The sequence below is a fragment of the Myotis nattereri genome (assembly GCF_964212035.1).
Source record: "Myotis nattereri genome assembly, chromosome: 18".
Classification (NCBI taxonomy): domain Eukaryota; kingdom Metazoa; phylum Chordata; class Mammalia; order Chiroptera; family Vespertilionidae; genus Myotis; species Myotis nattereri.
In genome coordinates, this window is record NC_138093.1 from 30,405,552 (window position 1) to 30,421,354 (window position 15,803).

The window sequence follows — 15,803 nt, forward strand, 5'->3', positions numbered from 1 at the left end:
CATTTTCAATTACATGAAAATGATGAGAAACATGATCATTCTATAAAATGAGTTATTTCACACACGCATCTGTTTATATTTTGACAAAAAAAATGCCTATTAATGTGACAATAATACAACACTATTGATAACCATACAGATACTTGTATATATTCATAAGATCCATTAATGTTGTAGAGTTACTAGAAACTATGCTGGAGACAGTTTAAGACCGAGGGGAATGGTTCAACAATAATGCATTTCTTCAGGTTAATAGTTTTGCTCACGGAGCATTTAAACTTCATCACACTATTATAACCATTATTAGAAAAATAAGTAAGAAAGCTCTGTAGAAACTCTATTAAAGAAGTTTCTTGCCTCAAAAAAATGAAACAGGAAGGAAGGAAGTAGAAGGAAGGGGTGGAATGGAGGGAGGAAGAGAGAGGAGGGAGGAAAGTAGGGATAATGACTAAAAGATTCCACTAACTGAGTTTTCCATGTTACATTATTTTGAGAAATAAAACACAATGCACTGAACAATCATGGACCTCATGAGTTTTAGAAAAAGAACAGAACTCAACATTTATCAAGACCCTTAAAACTCATAATAGCTGTTCTTCAGCAAAGACTAATTGAACTGAGAATATGGATATACTTTCTCATTTCAAAATTTTAGTAAAAATCCAAAGGTTGTTTGCCACTCTATGACAGCTTTAAAGATTCCTCAAAATTTTCGTCACTCTATTATTTTCACTATAAAAGCAAAAGTCATCTCAATAAAGTTATGCAGAAAAATCATAAATTTTGTAATGCAAGCTATAAGTTTTCGTAAAGTAATATTTATAATTTCAAAATACTGTTTGAAGCATCACCTTTATTTTCTAGCTGTACTTCAAATAATTGTTCAAACATACTTAAATACTAATAGAGCCAATTTATATGCAAAAGCTACCCTGGTCTCTCCTCACAGAACAAATGGGACTTGATTATAGAATGTTGTAAATATTCCTAATATTTATCCAAAAGACTACCCCAAATGAAAACCACCACCATCCCCCTGCCCTCTCCCCCTCCCCCCAAAAGGCTTCCTATGATTGACTTTGGTTTCCTTTTGATGAAATTGCCTGGTTAAGAACATTTGAAAAATTTAAAACCGATTTTTAAGGCTTTCTCATAAAATTTTTTGAAATGTGCAAGGCGAGAAGACAAAAAGGAGAAAATTTCGGGCATAAGGACTTAAACTCTCATTTCCAGGGGCTCGCTTCTACTGCACTAGGCCTGAAGCCCCATTCAGGTGCTATAGCTGCCAACCTATATCAGGGCTCTAAGGTCCTGGCTCTTTACACTTGAGGGATCTTTCCTCCAGCTGGTGCTCATGTATTTCATCAGCATTAATGGGGGTTTTGAACAGGAATCACTGGTGAGAACCTCCCCTGTGGGTATAAAAAGTTTGGTCATTGCTGAAAATCCCACATGGAGATGAGCACACTCAGAAACTGACAAAGGAAGGGTTGGAAAGCGGTTCACAGCCAGATGTGAGAGGCAAGAGAAACAAACTTCAGGGATAAGGGAAAATCCCCATTTTCTCCTTACACAGAATAGTCATATTTAATATTAACTGCTTAGGTTTATGGAAATAGGCATTCTGGCAATATCTGCATATATAAACAAATTTCCGAAAATTATTTCTTTCAGTGTATAATGGAGTATTATATTTCATCCACCGAGTATTCATTTTAAACAGTGCCAGGTGAGCGATCACATGTGAAAGGAATAAACAGAAAGGTATTTTTTCCCTTGTTAGAGTAGTCCTGAATATTCAAAGGACAAACTCAAATATCAAACAGTAATCAGAATTTAAAAAAAAAGAGTGAGCCCTTTTTTCCCCTTTGCGCTGCGTGGCCATAGCCTGATTTCTTCTAGAACAGTGGTTCTCAACCTTGGCTGCACATTAGAATCACCTGGGAACCTTTTAAAAATCCTGATTCCTGGGCCGCATCCTCCGGAAATTCTGTCTCTTTGCTATGAGGTGGGGCCACCACATTAGTAACAAAGAAACAGAATTTCCGGAGGATGGGGCCCAGAAATCAGGATTTTAAAAAGATTCCCAGGTGATTCTAATGTGCAGCCAAGGTTGAGAACCACTGTTCTATAGGGAATTTAGTTCAACTCAATATTTACCATGTGCCTATCTGAGTAAGGGCTACATAAAGATAACAAGGCACTAACTACTATCAAGGGGAAAAGAGAAACGTGTGCAATAAAGTTAGTTGTGATCCGGTTAAACCATAATGAAGGGTAGAGGAGAACGCAAGTCCTGTAAGTTGCAATGAGAGCACAAGGGTCTCTCCTCTCACCATTGACACTGACCGATGAATACAGGCTATCCCTGTCCACTTCATAGGGCAGAAAGGTGCTCAGACATAATTCAACTGTCTTGGATTTCCAAAAGTATGCCATGAGTAGAATACATTGATTAATACAGTTTCAGAATATAAACATAGGCTAAACTGGCAACGTAAATTAAATCCCCAAGTCTTTGAAAATCAACTACAAATATGTCACACATTTGTGTCCTGAGAAGAGAAACAATCTAATTTTCTTTTCTTTGTTTTGCATTTCTCTTTCCCAAGCTCTGTTGTTGTTCCTCCTCCTCCTCCTCTCTTTAGTTCTGCCATTCAACTGAGGTGGGTAGGGTTATTGATGAACATAATGTTGTCCTGTTTTTCTTGTAGCCAGTAAAGGGGGATGCAGCTGTGAGATGCATAGTATAGGTTTAGCGCAATTTATACCGGGGTTCTAACTCCAGTTCTGCTTATTGGGTGACTTTGGGAAAGTCTGTGTAACCTCTAGGCTGCAGTTTCTTTCTTCATCTATAAAATGTTAATAATATTATTTACCTCATACTGTTGTGAGAATCAAACAAAATAATAACTTATTGTGCTAGATCTCAGTAAATTATAACTGTTACCATTATGATTATTATGCATTTTGGTGGACATAGATGATGTTTTAAAGATAATTTTTTTAAAATGCTTCATAGCATGTTCAACTTTGTGCTCAATATTGAGTTTGGTCGGTGATGGGTGATACTGATGCTCCCTCCAGTGTTGGCTATGGATGAACTGGGGACAGTGAATGGGAAAAAAAAAATAAAAAGTCTGAATAGTAACTATTAATGTGAAATAATATAACTACGTATCAAAGAGAAAAATCTCTACGCATTGACTATCTAGTCTATGTAGGAAAGTGGCAATTTTATGAGCGTGGATTTGTGTCATTTCTCCCCATCTGCATAAAGATCTTCGACAAAATTAGTTGGTGACTAGTATTCTTAATTCACCTAAAATTTATACCTTCAAATAGCCTCTCAGTTCACTTGAAAAACTATGATATCATTTGGTCTCCAACTTCATCTTGAAGAACACCCACAATTCCATGACCTCTGCCCCTACTGGTGCTATCTTACTTTGCAATCACTGATTATGCTTTTTATTAGATTGAAAAGCGAAATGAAAATGATGATGGTAGCAAGAAAATAATTTAACATAATAGCCCTGGCCTGGATGACACTGCCTTACCAGGCCCTACACTTTGACATACGTACATTAATCATGGCAGTTTAGATATTTTCTCATTGGGTTTTCTTTTTCAAAACTGCGGTCCAAATTATTATTTTTGTCACTAAAATATCATATTATTGAGAATTCACTGGATGCAGAGTAAAAAACATACAAATGGATTTCACACAAAATGTGGATAGTACAGAAGACACAAGACTCCAGAAGGAAGTTTCTGAAAGGTACAGGGATAAAATACTAACGTTCTTTACTGATTTGAAATACACTTTGTTTCCCGGGCAGTAATAAATAACTATGTTTTGCAGCTCATTTGGGAGACAAAAAGTCTATAATTCCAGGCTCAGGAAATTATATGAGTGTCAGTCAATTGCCATATTTGGACTATCTCATGTTATTATAAAACTTGGGGGATTTTAAGAGAACAATAAGAAAGTGCGTTGCCTTTCTCGAGTTTCTGAGACAACACCTGCTGCCCACCAGTGGGTCCCTATTTGCTATAATTGCTGAGATATAAGATTTTTGCCTTTAAGCCTTCATGCAAATTCAAGCACACAAAAGAGCAGTCGGACTGCCTGGTACAGCAGATTCAGTAGAGGGAGGGGGTCTCTTGAGCCGCATGTAATCCTTTTTTAAAAGAATAGACAAACTTTTGGAAGTAATTAACTTGTGTCAGTCCTCAGGAAGAAAGATACATATTTTGCTGTGTGTGGAGGAGAATGGCAGCTAATAGCACCCAGAACCAAATATAATTTCTCCTAAATAGAGGAGAAAAAGAATCCATCAACTTGATAAATGTTTTTTCTAGTTCCTTTTCTGAAGAAGCCAGGGCACCTTCACCTTTACATACCTGTGTGTGTGTGTGTATGCATACACACACATACATAGTGTGTATGTGTGCAGGTGTGTATACAGATACACATACACATAATCCATAATCTTTGAGGACTTGGTAGCTGGGATGGAGACAGGGTCCTTGCTGAAAGTTTTTAGGATTGTTCATTACTTTTTAGGCCACACTGGATGTGATACTTATACCAGGCAAATCCCTAAGGACACATCAGAGCACACACACAATTCCGGGCACAGGCTGAAGGACAGACTGAACAAGTAACAGCCAGTGAGGTCTTTCCTCACTGAAGAAAAAGCACCAAGCTGGTTTTATAACGTGTGTGATTAGGCTTTGTTACAGCTACACATAAGACGGAATCTCTTTTTATTAGGAAGATCCCAGGTGTTAGCAATGCAGGCAGCTGTCTCAGAGCCGGGGCAGATACCTCTGGCATCAAATGCCTAAATCTAATTTCTCAGTAAAACCTACATCCCCTCCCTGCTTAAAACCCTTTCCATTACTGCTACATGAGATATCACGCCATTTGATTCATGTTCTAAGTTTATAACCTAACTCAATTACACACACACACAAAAACCCCAAAACACCTGGGAAAAGCTGAATGGTGTAATAATAAAAGAACAAATTTTTCCCTTTAATGCAACTCTATAATAGACAGTCTTAAAACTCATGTCATATAGCATTTGTATTTTATAATTCATGTGCATAAATGCATAGAGCTGCCATTTTTAAAAATATATCAGGTGTTTATTGTTTTTTTTTTTAAATTTTTATTTAAGGCCTTTCAGTTTAGCCACGTTGAAACAATATGTACGCATGGTTTTGTTACTGTGATGAAAACAAGCCCTCGCTTAAAATAATACATATAGTACTTATTTGGGACTAGGAGCAATGATATACTTGCTTTTTAGTAATTGGCAAATAGTTTGCTTTCGTCTAGTTTAACTAAAAATTAGAAAGAGAAAAATATTGTTCATATATACACAAAACAACCTATTTAATAAAGTGTATGCTCAAAATTATATATTGGTTAAGAAGCAAAATTAAAAAGAAAACAGCTTATAGTATTTCTGATTAATCAGTGTTCCTAAATATAAAAACAAACGAAAAGGCCTTGCGAGTTAAGAAAAACAGCACATTGTACAGCTTCCACACACTTCAGAGGAAACAGAGCTTGTGACACTGTTCTGAGGAATCTTTCGTTTATAAAAATCGAAGGCCTAACTTTGCAAATACAACTTTCGAGCTGTCTGAGCAAAGTTAACTTACACGAAAGGCACAGGATGACATCACGTTGAAGAACGTATCTGTAAGTTTCATAAAATCTAGTCACAAGTCACTAGAAACGTCATAAGGAATCCCAGAACCTTTTTGAACACGATGTTCTGGTTCAAACCGAGAAGTGGAGAGTCTTTATGTCAGAAATACAAATTGAAGTGAGAGAGCAGAAGATTTAGAGAGAGAACAGTTTCTTATGCGAATGCTCCCTGCTTTATGCAGTGCTTGCGACTACACACTCAGAGCGGATCATTAAAATGTTCTTTAACTTAAGTTGTTTTTCATTTTCAGCAGCTCATACTGTGTTTTTTTAGTTTGTAAAAAAAATGTATATGCACATTACTACAATTTTAAAGAGTCAGTCGTTGAAAGGAATTTTAAAGTAAGGTCCTGTTCTATTATTAGCTTCCTACACTGGAATACGAGAATACAGGAAGTGCTTTCAACAGAAAGTTACAGAGTTCTACAGTACAACCTGTCTAAGGACTTGCAAGGGACCGGTACAGTGACTGGGTCTCTTTGGATGGGGCAAAAAGCAGAGGTAAATGAAGAAATGAGTTTTTAAAATAAGATTACAAATGCCTTTATGAGAATGAAACCTTGCTTGCACTCAGATTTAGTGCTACCGAGAACCGAGGTACAATGAAGCTAAGTGCATAAAGGGAAAATATCTGAAAGAAAACAATTTCCAATGTGACTGAAACCCTTCAACACCAGATATGACTTACAATAGAGTTGGAGAACTACTTTCTTTTATCAAAGTACATTTCAAACACCAGGGACAAACCAGTCAAAATATGCTTTACGGATAATATGTAGGGTGATACTAAAATCGTGTTGCAACTAAAAATTCTAAAAAATCATCGACGATTTTGATTTTTCAGGAAATGACTGGCTCTTTTGCTAAAGTAAAATGAACTTCAACCCAAAAGCATGTTCTTAAAGCTCTGGAGGATCGGTAGCTTAACAATGATGATAGGGTTTTTCATCGTCCCAAACAAACTCTACCAGAGATACAACCTGCCTTCATTCATGTCAGTATTAGACGGTCTTTCCACAGAATTTAAAACATTTTGGTAGAATGTTGAAGGTGATTCTTCAAAGAATAAGTCTTCTAACGATGACCAGGTCAAAACAGCGGCGTTGTCACTGACAGCAATGGTGCCTGCGGCTGCAAATGCTTGTTCTCCTCATCATGACTCTAGTAACGCGTGCCATCTGCACACTTGCTGTCCTTTCGACTCTTTCATTTCGGTCCAGTGATTGAGTTCCTCCTCTCCAGAGCTGTTCAGACCTAGAGAAATCCAGCCTATCATCTCTTTTCTTTTCATGCTGCGCTTGTTGTACACAGACAGGATAAGGGTCACGTCAGAGAGCTGAAACAGGGCCACTTGAAAAACAAAAGTTTCCTTGTACACTGGATTTGGCTGCCCTCTGCGGATGGATGTCTTGCATTTAGACATTTCTTGACCCATGGAATTCAGTAGAGTTAATTTAACATACGTATCTATAGGGAAAAAAAAAACACAGAACAACATACCACAAATATCATTTGAAACAAACGCAAAAACAACTTTCTTGTAACATTTGCTGAGAAAATTCTTTGTGCTTTGTAAGGATATGGTGTATACCATGTTTAATGGAAATTCAACTAATTCCATTTTGATGTAGATGCTTATGCTATGTGACAGGTACAGACAATGCTAAGGAGGCAGAAAATCTTTGGGGGATACTAATATCTTAACCTCACTATTTCTACATTATAGTTAGAATTTAAAGGTATACCTCATAATCCTTCCTCCACCCTCCCAGCCATTCCTTGACCTCCCACGACCTCCCACGACCGCCCCCTCCCCATCCCATCCCCATTTAGCTTCACTAAGCAGGACATCATAGCATTAATAAACACTTAGCAAGCTCAATTAGCCACAACACTGTAAAGCATTCCACTGTGTTTTCAGAGAATAAGAATAAACAAACAAATAGAAATGAAGGCAAATGATAAAGAGGAAAAGAGGAAGACAAGAATGCAAAGATGACATCAAAACAGCTTAGGATGAAATGTGAAAAAAATCTCTGCATGGATGTGGTTTTTTAATTAGATTTTAAAACTATTTAAGAGCCAAAATGAAGCTAAATGCATTAAGGGCTCAAAGTTCAGCAAGTCAAGGAAAACTTTCTCCTGGTTTCATGCAAGAGTACATTTAATGTGCTTTCTGGACAGTCAAAATAGATAGTACAGGGTTCCTTTTTTGACACAATTCAATGTCCAATTGTAAGTATGGCGTCCGAACTATGTTCATGAATTAGAAAAAAAACAACTGATGTGATGTTTCGTGTACAAAGTGAAACGTAACAGTCCATTGCCTGATTATTTGGGAGATAAACCCTCTCTTCAAACAACTGTGTTTTCAAGGTCGTTTGATTCATGCAGATGACCTTCAGCATGTAGATCCATCATGTGTACTTCTTGTCAAAATTTCAATTAATTTTAATGAAAATTGCAGTATTTCTGATGAAGTAACTATTTCTGTTGTATGAGTCAAAATACAATGAATGAAAAAAAGCCTTTAATTTAAAAAGTTTTGCTTACTTTATACTCTGAATACCATCATCCATAATCAGAGATAAATTCTAAGTTAGTTTTACTTAAAGTACCACAGATAATAAATGTGCATTTTTTGAAACCAACATGGTGGACAGCTTCACTGCTGGCAAGTTTTAGGGTATTTTTTTGTTTGTTTTGCATGAAAAGACAACATCCAATTAGCCTCTACAGGAACTCACCTCGGATTATATAAACCTGTCCACCTATCAAGTGTTTTAGACAACAGAACAGTCCATCTGACAACAGGGGGTGGAAAGCAGTAAAAGAAATAATGACCAGATGTCAATTGTTGGGTGAAAGAGGGTCAAAGGTTAGAATTAAAGAGGAAATACTGTTCACTGGAGTGGAAGAACACAAAAATTTAGCATTTTAATTCAGGTAGAGGGTTGAACAAAAGGGTCCTTGGGCAAAACTCATGAAATGAGCATTTTTAAGGTCATTTTGTAATCTGAAACAAAAATCACACTGTTTTAAAGGGGGGCATCTTTATAATGATATCCTCTTGGTCTAAAGCACATTGAACATAGAAGCATGCAAATTATCAGACTATAAAAGACTGAATAAAAGTCATTATAGGATCACTGTTATTATTATCCAAAATTTTTAAGTTTATTCATGCAATATTTAATATTCCAAATTCTTTTATTACTACTCTCAATGTAACATAAAATTAAGTAATGAAAAATAAAATAGAATTACCAAAAATTTTTCCCTTGAATACTACTATTGTTTTCTTTGGTTACAAATTAGATTATTCAGTTTATAACACAGTTCAAAGCTTAGTACTAGGTATATGTGAAGGGTCACAATCTTATATAATATATACAGAATAAGATGAACTGACATAACTGTCTTATATTTTACTTTATTATCTTATATTTTACCCTGTGTAACTAATTTTAATGTTGACTTGTATTTAATTCAGCTAAACATCCTGATACTGAAGATCTAACTCTAAAATAATGAAAATTGCTTTAACTTACTCTTTAGAACTGGAAAGATCTACCTTATTTTGTGGATGATAATCTCTTAACCTCTTCTACTCTGCTCCTTTCATTTTGAGTCTGATTAGTGATTTTCTGTTTCTATCAAAGTGGGTAGAACAAGGACAGAGAGGCAAACATCACTTCATTCTGCTACTTTTTAGTATCTCAAGTTAAAAATTTGTCAAAAAATTAAACTATTAGCTAAAGCAAAAAATGAAGGGCAAACTGATAACTTGTGGCTAAAGGGAACCCCAAAAGTATCTTATCTGTTGCCGTGCTTGACAACAATTTCCAATCTGAATATCTAAATGCAGGGTGTACACTCTCCCATTGGTCACAGGCCTCACCATGCTCCTTATCTTTCATCCACAACTTTTGCTCATTTAAGTTGCTTCCCAGGCCATTAGAGTTTGCATTCTAAGTGTGTATTAATGAAGATAACCACGTAGCTGTTTATTCTAATAACTGTCTCTTTACACCCTCTGAAATTTTCGTTCTGAAAAGAGGAAGAGGACAACAATAAATCCATCCTTCTTTTATGCACCTTTGTCTGTTTGAGTCTCACATTTACCCTGTGAGAGACACAACTTTACTTTTATGTATAAGGAAACAGACTTAAGGGGAGTTAGGGCGCTTGTCCAAGGGTAGAAATATGAACATAACTTTGGCCTTCTGATTTTTAATTCAGGGATAGATACATTTCATGATGTATGTAAGAAGCAAGGTTTCCAAGACTACTTAGAGCAAACCAGATATGTCTTTATGACTTTTCAGCTTGACTGAAAAAAAATGTTAATTTAAGGGTGGAAAAAGTTTCTTCTCCTTCAAGAATTATTTGATAATTGGAGTAAAAGATTGTTTTAAGCAAGTTTGAAAGAAATCTTTAAACAAACTTAAAATGACCATTATTCAAAATTTCCAAATTTTTAGTTTGGGGCATTAACAGCTTTAATTTAGAGAAGTACAAAAAAGCTGCTATTTCCCAGTTTGCGTCCATAGATTTCAACAAATAGTTTTGGGCATACACTGAGTGACAATTTCTCTGTTCTCCCATAACTTACCTGGAGCTGGGAGAGAGATTAGGACAGGGGTGGGCAAACTTTTTGACTCGAGGGCCACAATGGGTTCTTAAACTGGACCGGAGGGCCGGAACAAAAGCATGGATGGAGTGTTTGTGTGAACTAATATAAATTCAAAGTAAACATCATTACATAAAAGGGTGCGGCCTTTTTTTTCAATAGTTTTATTCATTTCAAATGGCCGGATCTGGCAGCCGTAGTTTGCCCACGGCTGGATTAGGATTTGGGAGACTGAGAGGCATAGACACAGGGCGGAGGTATACTATCTAGTTTCCCTTCCTAGCATTTGGGGTAAATACTAAAATATTCCTTATTCTGTTGGTCCTGGTAAAGCCAAAGCACATTCCATTTAAGAAAAGACTCTGGTGACAGTACTGACTTATAATTTTAAAGAAGAAATATGTGAAAAAAAACACAGTTTCTTCTTAAATTGTTAAGGGAGGAAAGTGTATAGTTCTGCATGCAGACAGATAACACAGCATCAATCTTTAGGTAACAGCAATAACTGCCCATATTCCTGATTATCTTGGTGGAATATTAGTAACTTAAAAAGATCCTGTAACTTTTTCTGGCATTAGAAGATAATGGCTATAATGGGGAGAATTTATTCCACTGACATTAGAAAAATTAAGTCTCGACACCTTCCAATTCATATTTTGAATTTCAAATTTTTCTACTTCCCAAATGACTGGAAATAGAAATCATGAAACAGATTAGCTGATGATTATTACACCATTTCATTTTGATCAGTTAAGACTAAATGGTAGGACGAAAGCTCCTAACACTGAGATTCCCATAAGTGCAGAAAACATTAGAATTTAAAAAAAACAAACATTTTCCACTCACTGGGTGGTCTGTTTGCTGCCAAGTTTTTGAAGTGGCTGCCTTTGATGACTTCTGCGGATAGTCTGCCAGTGGTGGCGTTATAAAGCAGGCCAATGAGAATTTCTGGAACTGAGCCACGCTCCAGAGACTGACAGGAGGATGTACTTCTACTGCAGGACACTTCTGACGTGCTCATTTGGGAGTCACAGCCCTGGAACCGAAAGTGAAATCTTTATAGTACTTTGTAAAAAAAAAAAAAGATATATTGTTAATGCCATGTTTAGTGGAATTAGGCAAGTAAGTCACAATAAAGATGAAATGCAAGCAAAATTCCCAAACACTAGATTAGAAATGTTGTTCTGAGCATATTTTAGTCTCTGCATCTCTTTTCATTATATAGCAAAGAAATGATAGATGAGGTTTTATAAGTCCATGCATATTTATATACAAATCAGAAGCTAAATTTCTTACTCATAGATGTTAATAAACTGTCTATTTTCTGAATGTAAAAAATTGTGTTTTTAAAGACTTACTGACCTTAAAAGACTGACACAGATTTAGACTCAATTACATTAAATGTAAATGTTTTAACAATGTCTTTAAAGACAAAGATTGGCACACTTTCATTAAATAAATAAGTTAAAACAATCTATTTATAAATCATCATGTAAAACACAGAAATACAGAACGTTGAAAAAAAGGATGGAAAAATTAACTATGCAAATAATAACCAAAGGAAAATTGACATAGCTACATTAGTCAAGGTTAGCTTTAAGGCAATAACCATTACTTAGAGATGAAGAGATACACTCAATAATGATATAGCTTTCAATTTACAAGGAAGATAAAATAATTTCAAACTTACATGCATTAACAGCATAGGGTCAAAACATATAAAGCAAAAACTGCCAGAACTAGAGAAACAAATTCACAACCAGTAGAGACTTCAGTATGTACACTTGTTTCAGTAACTGACAGCACGCAGAGAAAAAACATAGTAAAAGAAGGTAGAAGATTTGAATATCACAATAAGAAAACTGACCTAATGGTAATATATAGAACACCTTACCTTACAGAATATACATTTTCTCAAGCTCACAGTGGAATTTTTATAAATATTTACAAAAATAAAAGCAAATTAACAATGAATTTCAAATAATGGAAATCTTCAGAATGTTTTTTAATCTAGAAATCTAAGCTATCTTCTTGTAAAGAAAAAATTCCTGTATCACTGGAAATTAAGGAAACACTTTTAAATAACCCATAGGTAACAAAATGATAATGAAAATAAGTTACTTGAAAACATTAATAAAAATAGATAAACGTTGGAGAGTTTAAGAAAAAAAGAAGGCACATATGCCAAATATCAGTAATAAGAAAGGAGACATCACTACATAGCCTATAGACCATAAAAAGGCAAAAGGATAGTATGAAGAGCTCTCTTCCAATAAATTGGAAATTTTGATGACATAGACATATTCATAGAAAACTATAACCAAAATGGACACAAGAAGAAACAGAATATCAAAACAGTGTTATTGAAGAAGTTGAATTTGCAATTAAAAACTTTTTTAAAAAACCCACAAGAAAAAACCCAAACTAAAAACTAGCTAGATGGCTTCACCAGTGAATTCTAATTAATAATGGTAGTCTTACCCACAATCTTCCAGACAGAAGTAGGAAAGAAGAAACACTCCCTAGCTTCCTTTAAAAATCTAGCAAAACCATCAAAAATCAGAAAAGGACATTATAAAAAAGTTACAGGATTTTCTTATTCATGAACGTAGATTCAAAACCCTAACTAAACAGTTAGCAAACCAAATCTAACAACCAATAACATCATAGTTAATAGAAAAAAATTTTAATGTTTCCCCTTTGAAATTGGGGATGTTGACAATGATGTCAACTATTACCACTTCTAGTAACACTGTAGTGGAGATGCCAGCCAGTGGAGGCCTAGCCTCACTAGAAACAATAAAATGAAATGAAAGGTATAAAGATTTGGAAGAAGAGTTTAAACAGTCCTATGGGAAGATTATATAATTATGCACACACGAAATCTAAAATCCACACATAAGTTAGAGCTGCACACGAAGGTAAAAATTTAAACCTATACATTGCTGAATGCCAGCAACGCTCCATGAGTTAAATAAAAAGACTATGAGATGGCAGAAACCGGTTTGGCTCAGTGGATGGAGCGTTGGCCTGCGGACTGAAGGGTCCCAGGTTTGATTCCGGTCAAGGGCATGTACCTGGGTTGCAGGCACATCCCCAGTAGGAGATGTGCAGGAGGCAGCTGATCGATGTTTCTCTCTCATCGATGTTTCTAACTATCTCTCTCCCTTCCTCTCTGTAAAAAAATCAATAAAAAAAAAAAAGACTATAAGATGTTTTTTTAAATAAGACTTTTAGATTTAACAAACTTTAGATTAAAAAAATCTGAAAATGCCTTAAATGAATCTTCAAGTTTGAATCTACTGCTGGCTATGTAAGTGAAGAAGAATTAATACATACTGGGACTGAATGAACTCATTAGACGAATATTTAAAGGGATAAAAATCTCGTATTTTCAAATGTAAACTCTAAACCAGCTGAGAAAGCCAAAAGGAATATACAGCTTATCCTTGTAAATCATGGGTATACAAAGCACATAATTTGGTATGTTTTCATGACAGTTGGAGGAGAAAACAATTTTTAGTAAGTTTCAATTAGGCGACATCATCACTTATGAAAACAGTGTCAAAAATAACGCGCATGCACATTTGGCGCACTTGCTCCATTGGGCTATTATACCAGCAGCATCTGTTAGATGCTGTGAAAGACATTCTTCATAATATAGTATTTTTCACATTAACCTACTGTCAGATCATAAGATGTGAATCTAATATCTTCTTATCAACACAGACATCACGCTGCCAATTTTGAGCAACAAAGTGAGGTCCCAGGAAATCCTGGGAACGGCCTTTCTGGTCTTCAAGCCCAAGAAAAGAGCAAGAGTGATACGATCCTTGGTGATCGCATTCTATTTTAGTGAGCCCTGCTGCAGTATAACAGTGTTTACCAGAAGAAACTGGTCTGGATTCACACCTTAGGAAGAGTGCTAATCGCGTGGCCTTCCCGAGGAGATGAGCGAGCACCACCAAGCAGTGCAGAGTAGCTACGTAAACAGAGTAGCTGCAGTGAAGACAAATTAAATGCAGACACGATATACTCCAGGGGCACCTCTCCGATGACTGTTCCTCAGGGCGGGCTGCTCCACTCGGTGTGCACGCGGGAGTCTCCATCTAGTCTCTCTGCAGACCCCAGCACTAATTTACCACTGCAGGTGATGAACCCAAAGTCACACAAATCCCAGCCATAATTAGGTCTATTTCAAGGAACAGTCCCTCCGGCTCCCCAAAGTAAAACTTCCTCCCATCTCACAGAGTATTTTTTTTTTTTAATACTTCCTCTCCTTCCCCCTGAGTCCTCTGCCCTAGGGTGAAGGAGTATTGTGTGAAAGTAGAAAAAAAACTAGTTTTTCAGAGGAAGGAATAAGCTCCGTGGAATGTTTACCATAAGAATTATTATGGTGCTAATCGTTTAAAATTAGGTGGGAACGTATAACCATAGAGAGAAAAACAGAAGATTAAAAAGACAGCAGCACTTTCATTAAGTAAATGTCTGGACTTTTATTAATACTAAACTGATTCCATCTTTAGACTCGATATTTTTAAGGGAAAACTAAACTGTACAATGGTAATTACCATACATGTGAATAGCTTCTGTTGACTTTATTTTCACTGTGGCTGGAAGATGTTTTTATTGTTTAATTTATTCATGAGATGCTTCCATTAGACCAGTGATGGCGAACCTTTTGAGCTCGGCGTGTCAGCTTTTTGAAAAACCCTAACTTAACTCTGGTGCCATGTCACATATAGAAATTTTTTGATATTTGCAACCATAGTAAAACAAAGACTTATATTTTTGATATTTATTTTATATATTTAAATGCCATTTAACAAAGAAAAATCAACCAAAAAAATGAGTTCGCGTGTCACCTCTGGCAAGCGTGTCATAGGTTCGCCATCACTGCATTAGACTTTTCTGAAAATGGGGTGATGAGGACACAGAGGGTGCTGAAGAGTCGCAAGAGGGAGGTCACCCGCTGCCTCACCCGCTGCCTCACCTGCTGGGGCGGCCCTCAACGGGAGTTGAGTTGCGTCTCCATCAGCAGAGCCCCTCCCTCAGGGCCTTTCCCAGCCCTGAGGCACTGAACCCTCAGCAGCCCAGGTAAGGAGGAGGTAACCCCAGGCAATTTCAGGTCAGAGAAAGCAAGAACAGCCGAACTGTTCCAAATCTTGTCCCCCTCCAGCCCACTCCCTCCCAATCTAGTGTAATCTGTAAGATAAAAACACCAATAGACTCTACAGGATAATTTAACAGGGTGAGCAGGGGATGGCTGAATCGTTTACATTTCAGAATGCTGTTCGATTCAGGATTCATGTGGCTGCAAACGATAGAATATCCAACTTTGCCTGGCTTAAGCAACACAGGGGAACTCAATGGCTTATGGAACATGACAGTTGGTACCCAGGCCTCACCCTGTGTCCCTAGGAACCAGTTCCCCTTCTCCAT

General features: G+C 36.4%; 1 protein-coding gene across 1 annotated transcript in view; it reads right to left on the bottom strand.

Moving 5' to 3' along the window:
* Positions 1-5,186: 5,186 nt before the first annotated feature.
* Positions 5,187-15,803, bottom strand: part of SYT14 (synaptotagmin 14) — a 131,099-nt gene continuing 120,482 nt past the window's right edge. The window contains exons 7-9 of the mRNA XM_081112679.1: positions 11,208-11,397; positions 8,476-8,532; positions 5,187-7,195 (exon numbers count right to left, since the gene is read on the bottom strand). Of these exons, the coding sequence (XP_080968805.1) occupies positions 6,882-7,195; positions 8,476-8,532; positions 11,208-11,397 (561 nt within the window). The 3' untranslated portion in view covers positions 5,187-6,881. The remainder of the gene's footprint in view (positions 7,196-8,475; positions 8,533-11,207; positions 11,398-15,803) is intronic.